We start from the raw sequence: 13,699 nt of genomic DNA, 5'->3' as shown, positions 1-13,699 counted from the left end.
TTGAAGGCCCGGAGATCAATTTCCAAAACAAAGAAAAAATACATCTATTTTTTTGGTGGGGGGAGCTCAGTCCGGGTCTCAATTTACTGTTGAGAGTTAGAATATTCGAATACACAAGGTGCAATTTTGAAATCATTTTTTTCTCATGTTATGTCAGTCACTGACAGTCACTCAATTACCCCATGTCAGCAAAAATGGTTTTATTTGTAAGTTATCTAAACTTGTAGTAATCATGTTCAAATTACTGACCAGGGGCCGACATTGATTTGGTTAGTCACTCTTACTCAGATATCATAAAAACCTACCAACATTTCTCTCCACCTCATGGCAAAATGTGTAGAATTGCAGCAAACTTAAAAATGTTCTTTAAGTCCCATGAAAAAAATCCTTGATTGCAGGAAATGAACTCTAAAACAAAAATGTTTCTCTCCACTGTCAAGAGGGGGGCAACTAAATTGTTTTGCTTGCAAGGTGTGGGTATGGATGTGGGTAGGCAGACCTGCAAGCCACTGCAGCCCCTCATGATGAGGTCAGATTTTTTTGTGGCCCCCACATCCATCAACGTTGCCTATCCCTAATGTACAGGATAAAACATGCGAGGCTCTTGTTGAAGCTAAACTGGGTTTAAATACTATATTCATACTATACAGTACTGTGTTGGTTTGAGTGTCTTGTTACATCCCTTTCATACTGTATGGTGGGGTCAGTAGCTCTCACAGAGAGCACATTCAGAAACTGTTAAGTTTGATCAACTGGCCTTCACACACACAGGCACACACACACACACACACACACACACACACACACACACACACACACACACACACACACACACACACACACACACACACACACACACACACACACACACACACACACACACACACACACACACACACACACACACACACACACACACACACACACACACACACACACACACACACACACACTGCATTATGCAGTCTACGGTTGAAAGCTTGCATTCATACAACATGCTCACACGTAGGTGCTCTTCCACAATGGCCCTTAGCACAGGTTTTTCCTCATCTGTCTGTCTGGTCTGGTCTGGTCCCGTCCTGTCCCGTCTGTAAGTGTGGGTGTTGATTGTGAAGTGTGTAGAAATATAATGATACAGAACTCTGCATTAGTATTTAACACAGTATGTTATACTGTATTCAACACATGTATATAACACATCTGCCATGCTGAGCCTCAATAAGGCCCTAAAAATTGTCAAAGACTCCAGCCACCCTAGTCATAGACTGTTCTCTCTGCTACCGCACGGCAAGCGGTACCGGAACACCATGTCTAGGTCGAAAAGGCTTCTTAACAGCTTCTACCCTCAAGCCATAAGACTCCAGAACAGGTAATCAAATGGCTACCCGGACTAATTATATTGACCCCACCCATCTACTCACACCATTTCAACACTGCTGCTACTCTGTTTCTTATCTATATATTATCTATGTTTATTATCATAGTCACTTTAACTCTACCTACATGTACATATTACCTCAACTAACCTGTGCCCCAGCACATTGAGTCTGTACTAGTTCCCCCTGTATATAGCCTTGCTACCTTTTTATTTGATTGTTGCTCTTTAATTATTAGTTATATATATATATATATATATATATATATTATTTTTTTTAACTTAAGTTTATTTTAGTTAATGCTTTCTTTACACTTGTTTTTTTAAAACTGCATTGTTGGTTATGGGCTTGTAAGTAAGCATTTCACTGTTATGTCTACACCTGTTGTATTCGGTGCATGTGACAAATAATATTTGTTTTGATTCAACAGAACTGTTACATTGTCTCCGGAACCTAGAACAAAAATCTTGCATAATTGCGTCAGATGCTCAATTAAGTCCTAGGAGGAGAAAACGAGACTAGCAAGCCGCTCCACCGCCCTAAATGGAAACTCTGAGACAAATCATTGGGCAAATGTCCTCTCCCCTTCCAAAAATTCGAAAGATGCGAATACCTGTAAAATCGGTATTGGTTACGAAAAAAAATCTGTGCACCAGAACAAAGTTCATTGTTAGTCGTCGCATCCCACAGTCTGTTGACAGACGCTGCGATACCATCCTTTGTTACGTGTGTTTGTCCACAAAAGATTAGACTAGAGGGTACAATATTTGGCCAATGATTCAGAGAGCAGTCTGTTATTAAGGGAGTTGTTGTGAATTGTGCAGTTGCGCCGATCACATGAGTTATTGTCCATTCTCTGTGGTAGATCAATCAAACCATTTTTAAGAATCTTCATGAATAGATCATGTTAGTTAGTGGTTTTGATTGTAGCAATAAACTTTCAAATATTGACTCCTGGGTGAGTCATTTTAACTGGCCCATAGAGTTCTCTCTCCACTAGAGGTACCCATTGAACTATCCCACTAAATCCACTCAATGTGACATCAACAGGGGATACTGTTCAGCAACAGGAGATACTATACAAGTATGTTGAAAAAGTTCCAAAATGTAATCGATTAATTGCAATTAAATCCCAACATTCTGGACTGCTGTTCAAATGTAGCTTTGAGGATGCCATAGCTCAAATGTATTTACTAAATGTGTTTCTAGTATAAGTGATTGGCCATAATTTTACTGAAGCTCTATATACTGTAATAGTGTAATAGCTTTTGATAAGGCACCAATGACAGGAGCAGAGCAGATATGAGACAAGCTGTGACTCGAATAGCCAACTGTCAGTCAAGCTGTCTCAGTAAAAGCGTGAAGACATTATGTATTTTTAGTACATGTACATGCAGCATGTCTGTCTTCAGAGTGAGCAGAGGCCAGATTGGTCACTCCACAAAAAGAGTGCCTTTTGTGTCCCTTTGATATTCTAAGTAGACATTTTGCAACACTATTGCATTTTAAAAGTCTTTTTTCCTATGAATAAAGACTTGCTAAAGTGCCAAAATTCAGCATTTTGACATGTCCCCAATCAACCTTGTGTCATTTTTAGGAAGATTTGACCTCACTTTAGTTTCACCGTTATTGTTAAGCCCAAGTTATGTTATTGCTTTGACAAAGTCATTTCTGAAGATGAATATTTATTTAATGTGATTCATTTACATCTGTTCCTCATTTACGGTCAATCCTGTTACGTGAACTGAACTCTAAAATTAAAATAAACATTGAACATCTGATAGTCAAAAATCATAGGGTAAAAGCAGGTGAGCTGGTTATAATATTTGACCATTTTCTAGTGTTTAGTGTTGGAAAACTGAGCGGGTCGACCCTGTTACCCAAAGATAGACAAGCTACAACTGTTTTAACAATCATATGTTTTTGTGAAGCTTGCGTTCAAGTGCCACTCCCTGTTGCCAAGCTTCCATTCCCCCCTGTCACAAGGGCATTTATGGCTGATGTAGCCCTGTAGTGCTGTCTTTTGGTCATTGACTGCATATGAGTCAAGCTGTGCCTCTGACAGTCAACCGTCAGTCAAGCTGTCTCAGTAAAAATGTCATAGTACATGCAGCTTGTCTACAGAGTCAGCAGAGAATAGGGGAGGTGGCTATAAACTACTTTCATTGTTGTATTCCTGGCTTTGACTCCTCTCCTCTCCGTCTATAGCTATTGTGTGTTCACGCACAGTATGTATGCTCAGTAGGTACTGTACGTCTCTGTGTGCCCTGAACCCTTACCCTGAACCCTCTCTATATCATCTATTCTGTTGTGTGAATGTATGCTCAGTAGCTCCTTGAACCCTTTCCACCCAAATCTAAACCCCATGCTGTGTGTGTGTGTACTTGATTATACTGTGACTCCAATCCAGTTTTAACCTTCTATTGTGCACATATGTGAAGTATGTTCAGTAAGTCTATGTCCCTGACCCAGCAGCAGCAGATTGGTTAGTTGATTCACTGTGCTCTGGTGTTTCCTGGCAACCAGCTGTTCTCTCCTTTCTATTTTTTCCCCCTTTACATACTCTCCAATGATAGGCAGCTGTTAATGGACAGCCAATCATTATGAAGTGTAGCCAATCTATTCAGGAATGTGGCCTTCATAACAACAATTGAAGGTACTGCAGATGTTGATCTCGATGGTTGGTTTAACTATAATGTTGAATTGGTTTCTGATAGAGGTGATATCTTTGAACAACTTGGCATCTTCTCAGACTCTGTTCGAGTGTTGGGCCACGTCCAGATTTCCATACCTTCATAGCATGCCTGTGCCATCCCGTGGTATACAGCATTACCGGTAGTGTGCACAAGGGGCCTTTTTCTTTTTACGTAAAAAAACATCACTTACCATAATGCCAACAAGTACTAAAGAATCCCCATAGTTGATACTAGATAAATGCGAATGGGCGCATGCAAACATTTACTAGTAAGACAGACAACCCAGCTAATGCAAGTATCTTAAAATGCAGTTTGCGGCATACATAAAACAAATACTAGACAGCAGTGATCTTAATCCAGGAGGAGATTGTCTGTGATGCTGTTAGCGACCAAGAAGAAGCTTGATCTTTCAAGCTAACTTTAGCCACTTAGCCAGCTAATGTTAGCAAGTTAGCAAAACCCAGCTGGACATAAATTATGGAACACCTTACATAATTAGTTAATTTAATAGTTATAAGATATATAACTGGCAAACATTACTCGTGAATTTCATGCAATGTAACTTGATCACCTCACTTAAATTGTGCTGCAGGAGTGACTCAGCTCACATATCTCCAGTTTTGTTCGTTGTGCTTCACACGTGACTGGCTCAAACAACTGTTTTGGAAAGCTAGTACCGGTAAACTTCATAATGAAAAATAATGAATGAAATCTGCTTTATCTATTGTCGGTGCACAAGTTGACTGCAGGTATTTATTTCAAAAGTACAAATATTCACATTTATTTTAAAAAAAAAACTGTATTGACGGTATTGGAAAATCATAAAGGTTTTTTCAAAATACCCTGGGATATAGTATATACTGTACAGTATACCTCCCAACCCTACTCTATACGCATACACTATGTGGTTGGCAGGTTGCCACACCACTGAAAATAAGTCAGTGTCCTAATGTATATATATGGACAGAGACAATCAGCCTGTTGATATAGGGGATGTATAGGACCCATTTTTAACCATAACTACAAGAATGTCTGAACAATAAAAGGCAATCACTAGTGAATATCATGTCCTTGCTTTTGTGTCACTCTTATTCTTTGTTTATAATCCCCTGATGTTGGCTGTCTATTCTGAACAGAACTGCCTGTCTGCTCCTCTCTCGTCTCCTCTTGATTAGATCAGACCCTGCAGCACCATGCTTCCTTAGAACCAATTCTGCCACAGAATGTGTTGCAATGCAATTACTAATTCCAATTCCTCTACATTCAATCTGTGTCACGTACAGTACCTCAGGCTCCCTCTGTTTTCAGTTAACAACCAAACATCGAGATTTAGTTATATGTTTTTAAATAGCTACCTGTTTGTCAGGTTATTACCTTTCCATAGACATTTGCTTAACATGTTGTGTGGTGTTTTTGTTGGATATATAGACAGGTTAGCTGATAACGGCACGAAAACGATAAGTGTGCTTCAATGTGGCAGAAGTCTGTGTGTGTTGTGATTCTGGATGGCCAGATGGCTTGCAACAATGACAAGATGCTGCCACGGGGGAATCGTAAGTGGCTCGTTTTAGCTAGTTTTATCTTGTTCTTGATACCATGTCTTGTTTTGAGTTGTTTCGAGTGATGTCAAGTCTAGGCTAATATGGCATCAACAAAAAAAAACATGTTTAAATATGTTGTCAACAGTCTAAGCCAACCTTGTCTGTTTTGCCCCATAGTTGCACACCCATTGGTTTTGTTGCTAAACAACCAAACCGTCTATACAGGTAATTGAACCCATTTTGTTCTAATGGAGAGACAACGCATTCCATTTTGTTGTTGCTATAGCAGCATGTGACGTGTCATCTATGGGACATCGTAGTAGTCTGTGGCTTGAGGTTGACACATAGTGCTCTGGAGTAGATCAATTAATCATACACAAGTTCCGGATGAGAGCACTTTCATCGTGGAGATTCACTCTACAGTTATTACTTGTTCAACACACACTGAATCCAGGAAAGACAGGCTGCGTGTGTAAAGCTAGTACAAGACTTAACAGTTGTAAGTGTTACTCCACTTCGCATACTGCCATACTGAAAATCCTCATAGCACCACAGGGCTAACAGAGTTATCACAATAACATGCTAATAGCAGAATTGGGGCGACAGGTAGTCTAGCGGTTAGAGCGTTGGGCCAGTAACCAAAAGGTTGTTGGTTCAATTACCAAAGGTGAAAAATGTATTGACGTGCCATTGAGCAAGGCACTTAACCCTAATTTACTCCAGGGGTGCTGTACTACTATGGCTGGCCCTGTAAAACAACATATTTCACTGCAGCTATCTGGTGTTTGTTTTTCTTGGGGGGGTGTTCTGGTGCCCTTTTGCCTTTTTTCTGCCTCTGCCTTTCTGCCTTTTTTCCATGACACAGATTGAAATACGGTGAGAGCTAAATGCAGAGCTACAGAGTAGTGCACCGTTTCCTTTTACTTTTGTCAGGGCAAGGAGAGGAACACCAGACCAGCCAACATACCTGGGTTTAAAGACTATTTGAAATCATTTCAAATATTGTGTCTGTGCTCGATTGAGCTTGCCTGACTTAATGGACTAATACAATTGTCCTAAAATGACAAACTGGCACTCCAGGCAAGGTAGCGCAAATGCTTTAAGTATTTGAAATATTTTGAAAAGTATTTGAACCCAGGTCTGGCAGAAAGTCAACAGATATAGAAGAAAAGTGGGCTCTGGGCCCTGTCTGTCTGTCAGATACAGGGAGGAAAGAAATGACTAAAGCTGTTGCACACACACACGCAAGCACACACACACACAGACAAACACACACACGCACACACACACAGACAAACACACACACGCACACGCACGCACACACAGACAAACACACACGCACGCACAAACACACACACACACACACACACACACACACACACACACACACACACACACACACACACACACACACACACACACACACACACACACACACACACACACACACACACACACACACACACACACACACACACACACACACACACACGCACGCGCACACACAGACAAACACACACACGCACGCACACACACACACAGACAAACACACACACACACACGCACACACAGACAAACACACACACGCACAAAAGCACACACAGACAAACACACACACGCACGCACACACACACACACAGACAAACACACACACACACGCACAGACAAACACACACACGCACACACGAACACACACACAGACACACACACACACACACAGTTGGATTTAAGAATAATTCAGCTGTACTAGACCGATAGTTATGAATAGGCCCGATGCACCTGTAGTGGACACACAGTCAGGAATATTTCACTAGGTCCCTTAGAAGCACATGATCAATGACTTGACATGCTTTTATTACTTACTGGTGTGGATGTTATTGTACATTATATTCTATCATTTGTTTGAAAGCTAATGACTGATTGTGCCTCAGCGTCCTTACTGTCTTGTAACAAATTAAACGTAGAAAGCAGGCTAGCATGCACACAATATTTGGGTGACAAAAATCCAGTTTTGTTATAGTTCAGTCTTCTGTGATGTATATAAAGTGTAATATTGGGATGCAAACTCAAAATTTAAAAAAAATCTGACATGGTACAGTTGTCTTTTTTTGGACAGGTTTTCAAACAATATCAAGAAAGCTGTAACTTGGGATTTATTTGGATCCTCAAACAAGCCATAAAGGATATGTTTTGCGCTTAAGAATGGGAGAATGGAAAAAGCATGGTAAAGCAATCCATAATGGCATCCAAATATAGCCCTGTATTCCATGTACCACAGCCAACACCAATATTGGGCTGGCTTAGGCCCAATGCTGACCAGTGACTGAGATTCTACTTGGTTCTGGGTTGCTAACATCAGTAATAACTATAATGACAATTAATATAAAGAAATACATCATTAGAATATATGCAATTTAGCAGACGCTTTTATCCAATGTGACTTACAGTCATGCATGCATTTATTTTTATGTATGGGTGTCCCCAGCGGGAATCGTTGCAAGCGCCATGCTCTACCGACTGTGCCACTGTTGTTTTACGTCCTGAACATACCCAGTACCCAGGGTTCACTATTGATTTTGGCTCTGACTGGTACGGTACCCAATTTACAGCTACTCTAGTTGTTTGTTGGTTTGTCTTCTTCTGTTCATAAGATTCATTCTAAACTCTCAGGTGAAACACATCTGAGCTGAGGTGAGCCTTCAAGGTAAACCCTTTACATTCATGATACTGTTTGTAGCGCCCTTTCAACATGACTTTGAATTCAACCTCTTCACCCTCTTTATGTTGTCTTTATGTTGTCTCTCTCCACGCTGTATTGTATTTCACCTCTCACAATGAACTAGATACGTGTAGAACATTGTTATAATAGCAAAATTGTGTCTTCAACATAATATTATAGCTTAAACAGTGAACATTTATGGAGAGTTTCACTGCTTTCAGAACCAATCATGTTTAGTTTTTCAAGTTTAGAAGAGTTGCGTAAGTCATTGTGGTGCCAGTACATATTTTCCACTCTTTGATGTCAAGCGCTGAAGTGAGTTTCTTAGTTCCTTCCCTCCCGGACAACAGGCAGTTGTGTTGAAAGACCCAAAGCAACCTAACCTAATGTCATTTCAAAGGAACAATAGTCTCTCATGACAGATTGTTAACATGTCAAATCAAATAGCTAGCTAGCTAGCTAGCTAGGGCATGCAAAGTTTGATTCTGCATTCCAAGATTATGTGAACACTTGTTGCATCTTGTTTTGTGACGTGATATCGTGTCAGGTCAGGTATAGCCTGGACTATGTTCTGTCTGTTACAGTTTGATATAACCTGCGAAATAGTGTCAATTGCTGCGACTATTAGGCCTAGTAGAGTAGCACAGTATCTCTCTAACATCTGCCCCCTTTTTTAAAAATCGCTTTCCTTTTCCCCCTGCTTTCATCAAGTGTTTCCTCATGCTGAAGACATGATTAGATCCAAGCTGACAGGAAAATGGCTTGGTAGTGCTTGAATAGCAGGGTCGGGGAGTAACGGATTACATGTAAAGGATTACAAAAAACACTTCTCTGTTGTCTCAATGACATTCAAATCAGCTTTGAATAAGGTGCAAGTTTAAGATTGTTCCACCTGAGCGACTCTGACCACAAGACAGAGACCACTATGATGACACACGAAAAGTGTTTGATGGACCGCGGGAAAAGAGCAGGAATAGGCTTTTGTAGGCTACAGTCCAAGATATATCTTCCAATGGTGGGACTGCTGTCAGCATCCAAGGATTATCCAACTTGAATCTACGCTTGGAGGTAAGGATGACAGCAGGGGTGTAGTCTATGGTTATATGGATATAACTTATTATTGATATCTAGCGCATTTATGTGAATCACGCTGCTGCTCTCTCATTTGGCTATTTGCACCTTATGTTGTTGTGGATGGCAGTTCACAAATCAAAATGTGTATTTGAACCCAATAATGGTTGAATTCAAGAAGTTTAAGGTGCCTTTCAATCATTATTTTTTAAACCAGTGTACAGCCAGTAAAAATATGCTCTTGTAACAGCTGCATAGTGCGGATCCCAGCCTATGGAATAAAAGTGGGGCTTTTATTTCTCAATCTAATTTATGCTGATAAAAAAAAATATACAGTGCCTTGCGAAAGTATTCAGCCCCCTTGAACTTTGCGACCTTTTGCCACAATTCAGGCTTCAAACATAAAGATATAAAACTGTATTTTTTTGTGAAGAATCAACAACAAGTGGGACACAATCATGAAGTGGAACGACATTTATTGGATATTTCAAACTTTTTTAACAAATCAAAAACTGAAAAATTGGGCGTGCAAAATTATTATGTCGTTCCACTTCATGATTGTGTCCCACTTGTTGTTGATTCTTCACAAAAAAAATTGTTTTATATCTTTATGTTTGAAGCCTGAAATGTGGCAAAAGGTCGCAAAAGTCAAGAGGGCCGAATACTTTCGCAAGGCACTGTATCTATAGGTCTAATGTACGCATGCTCAAACTTGCGCACTTTTGATAGGCTTAAAGGGGAAATCTGTAGATGCTACATCCATTTTGTGGACGTATAAATTATATTTATATACAGTTGTATCCTGAAGTTAGCCAAATACATTTAAACTCAGTTTTTCCACAATTACTTTAATCCTAGAAAAAAGTCCCTGTCTTAGATCAGTTAGGATCACCACTTTAATTTAAGAATGTGAACTGTCGGAATAATAGTAGAGAGAATTATTTATTTCAGCTTATATTATTTATTTCAGCTTTCATCACATTCCCAGTGGGTCAGAAGTTAACATACACTCAATTAGCATTTGGTAGCATCACCTTTATATTGTTTAACTTGGGTCAAACATTTCGGGTAGCCTTCCACAAGCTTCCTACAATAAGTTGGGTGAATTTTGGCCCATTCCTCTTGACACAGCTGGTGTAACTGAGTCACGTTTGTAGGCCTCCTTGCTCGCACACGGTTTTTTCAGTTCAGCCCACAAATTTTCTATAGGATTGAGGTCAGGGCTTTGTGATGGCTACTCCAATTCCTTGTCTTTGTTGTCCTTAAGCCATTTTGCTACAACTTTGGAAGTATGCTTGGGGTCATTGTCCATTTGGAAGCGACTAAATTTGAACTTCCTGATTGATGTCTTGAGATGTTGCTTCAATATATCTACATAATTTCCTTCCTCATGATGCCATCTATTTTGTGAAGTGCACCAGTCCCTCCTGCAGCAAAGCACCCACACAACATGATGCTGCCACCCCCGTGCTTGACGGTTGAGATGGTGTTCTTCGGCTTGCAAGCCTCCCCCTTTATCCTCCAAACATATAAGGATGGTCATTATGGCCAAACAGTTCTATTTTTGTTTCATCAGACCAGAGGATATTTCTCCAAAAGGTACGATCTTTGTCCCCATGTGCAGTTGCAAACTGTTGTCTGGCTTTTTTATGGCGTTTTTGGAGCAGTGTCTTCTTCCTTGCTGAGCGGCCTTTCAGGTTATGTTTATATAGGACTCGTTTTACTGTGGATATAGATACTTTGTGCCTGTTTCCTCCAGCATATTGACAAGGTCCTTTACTGTTGTTCTGGAATTGATTTGCACTTTTCGCACCAAAATACGTTCATCTCTAGGAGACAGAACGCGTCTCCTTCCTGAGCGGTATGACGGCTGTGTGCTCCCATGGTGTTTATACTTGCGTACAATTGTTTGTACAGCTGAACGTGGTACCTTCAGGCGTTTGGAAATTGCTCCCAAGGCTGAACCAGACTTGTGGAGGTCTACACTTTTTTTCTGAGTTCTTGGCTGATTTCTTTTGATTCTCACATGATGTCAAGCAAAGAGGCACTGAGTTTGAAGGTAGGCCTTGAAATACATCCACATGTACACCTCCAATAGAACACTCGTGGCATTCTCTCAACCAGCTTCATGAGGTAGTCACCTGGAATGCATTTCTATTAACAGGTGTGCCTTGTTGAAAGTTAATTTCTGGAATTTCTTTCATTCTTAATGCGTTTGGGCAAAACAGTTGTGTTGTGACAATTTAGTATACAGAAGATAGCCCTACTTGGTAAAAGACCAAGCCCATATTATGGCAAGAACAGCTCAAATAAGCAAAGATCATTTAAGACATGAAGGTCAGGCAATGCAGAAAATGTCAAGAACTTTGAACGTTTCAAGTACAGTTGCAAAAACCATCAAGCACTGTGATGAAACTGGGTCTCATGAGGACCGCCACAGGAAAGGAAGACACAGAGATACCTCTGCTGCAGAGGATAAATTCATTAGATTTAACTGCACCTCAGATTGCAGCCCAAATAACTGCTTCACAGAGTTCAAGTAAGACACATCTCAACATCAACTGTTCACAAAAGACTGCGTGAATCAGGGCTTCATGGTCAAATTGCTGCCAAGAAACCTCTGCTAAATGACACCAATAAGAAAGAGAGACTTGCGTGGGCCAAGAAACATGAGCAATGGACATTAGGCCGGTGGAAATCTGGTCTGATGAGTCCAAATTGGAGATTTTCGTTTCCAACCGCTGTGTCTTTGTGAGATGCAGAGTAGGTAAATGGATGACCTCCACATGTGTGATTCCCATCGTGAAGCATGGAGGAGGAGGTGTGGGGGTGCTTTGCTGGTGACAGTGTTAGTGATTTACTTAGAATTCAAAACATACTTAACCAGCATGGCTACCACAGCATTCTACAGCGATATGCCATCCCATCTGGTTTGCGCTTAGTGGGACTATCATTTGTTTTTCAACAGGACAATGACCCAACACACATCCAGGCTGTGTTAGGGCTATAAGACCACGAAGGAGGGTGATGGAGTGCTGCATCAGATGACCTGGCCTCCACAATCACCCAACTTCGACCCAAATGAGAAGGTTTGGAATGATTTGGACCGCAGAGTGAAGGAAAAGCAGCCAACAAGTGTTCAACATATGTGGGAACTCCTTCAAGACTGTTGGAGAAGCATTCCAGGTGAAGCTGGTTGAGAGAATGCCAAGAGTGTGCAAAGCTGTCATCAAGGCAAAGGGGGGATACTTTGAAGAATCTCAAATATTTTTGGGTTACCACATGATTTCATAGGTGTTATTTCATAGTTTTGAGGTCTTCACTAATATTATACAATGTAGAAAATAGTAAACATAAAGAAAAACCTTGAATGATTAGGTATGTCCAAACTTTTGACTGGTACTGTATATCCATTGTTTCATGAGAACCAAACATATAAGCTTGTTTTTCTCCAATGTTTACATTTATAATATTTACAAACAAACACGGTATAACCTCATAACATGGTTAAAACAATAATTCTGAGAGTGGTTACATTTCTCCAGGCCCATATCTCAGCTTTTTACCAAAACAGGGGCAGGGCGACCGTTTTGTTATTGTTTCATTTGTGGATTTGACCTTTAAACAGCTGCATATTATCAATACATCAAAGTGTCACCAACAATAAGGTAAACCATAGGCCTTCAGCAAATTCAGCATATGGCATACATTTTTCACATGTAAATAGCACTTTTCAGTGAATAGTACTATACTTTACGCTACTTCAGTACTCAAAGCATGCCATTCCATGAGCGCAGCATTTATTTTTAATCTCGAATCAACAAGCCCAATCAGTCCACCATGACAACAAAAATGATAAACAACAGTGTAGGGCTAATAAGTCCTTAGTTTTGGAGTTATGCTCAGGTAAAACAATTTGACAAATTTATACTTCCATATTTAATTGTATTATTATATGTAGTAGAAAGGAATGGGTTAGAAGAAGCCTACATAACCAACCAATAAAGTAAAATGTAACATCCATGTATTGCCAGTTATGTATTTTTGTCTTCTAATGCCTCTTAAGGGGAAAGTAATCTAAAAGTAACACAATATAATCTGATTACGTTGCTGAGTTTGGGTATTCCAAAAGTTACGTTACTGATTTACAATTTTGGACAGGTAACTGTTTTAAAGGGCACCCACTCATTAGAACACCTCAATATGTGTGGGAAATATTGTTGATTTACTGACTGATGAATTGTTGACAAAGTACGTGTTGTTTATGGCTGCGTTGTTTTCAGTTTGTAGTGTAAA

General features: G+C 40.1%; 1 protein-coding gene across 4 annotated transcripts in view; it reads left to right on the top strand.

Annotated features, from left to right (window-relative positions):
• LOC124044034 (calcium/calmodulin-dependent 3',5'-cyclic nucleotide phosphodiesterase 1A-like) overlaps positions 1-13,699 on the top strand; it is a 76,137-nt gene that overhangs the window by 25,228 nt on the left and 37,210 nt on the right. For 2 of the 4 annotated variants that reach the window (XM_046363349.1, XM_046363348.1), the window contains exon 3: positions 1,316-1,369. The exons of the other annotated variants lie outside the window; for them this stretch is intronic. In XM_046363349.1, the coding sequence (XP_046219305.1) occupies positions 1,316-1,369 (54 nt within the window). The remainder of the gene's footprint in view (positions 1-1,315; positions 1,370-13,699) is intronic. 4 annotated transcript variants of the gene reach the window in all.

Source organism: Oncorhynchus gorbuscha, linkage group LG09 (assembly GCF_021184085.1).
Source record: "Oncorhynchus gorbuscha isolate QuinsamMale2020 ecotype Even-year linkage group LG09, OgorEven_v1.0, whole genome shotgun sequence".
In the NCBI taxonomy this organism is placed as follows: domain Eukaryota; kingdom Metazoa; phylum Chordata; class Actinopteri; order Salmoniformes; family Salmonidae; genus Oncorhynchus; species Oncorhynchus gorbuscha.
Note: the sequence above shows the minus strand (reverse complement) of the source record. Positions and strands in the feature narration are given on the sequence as shown.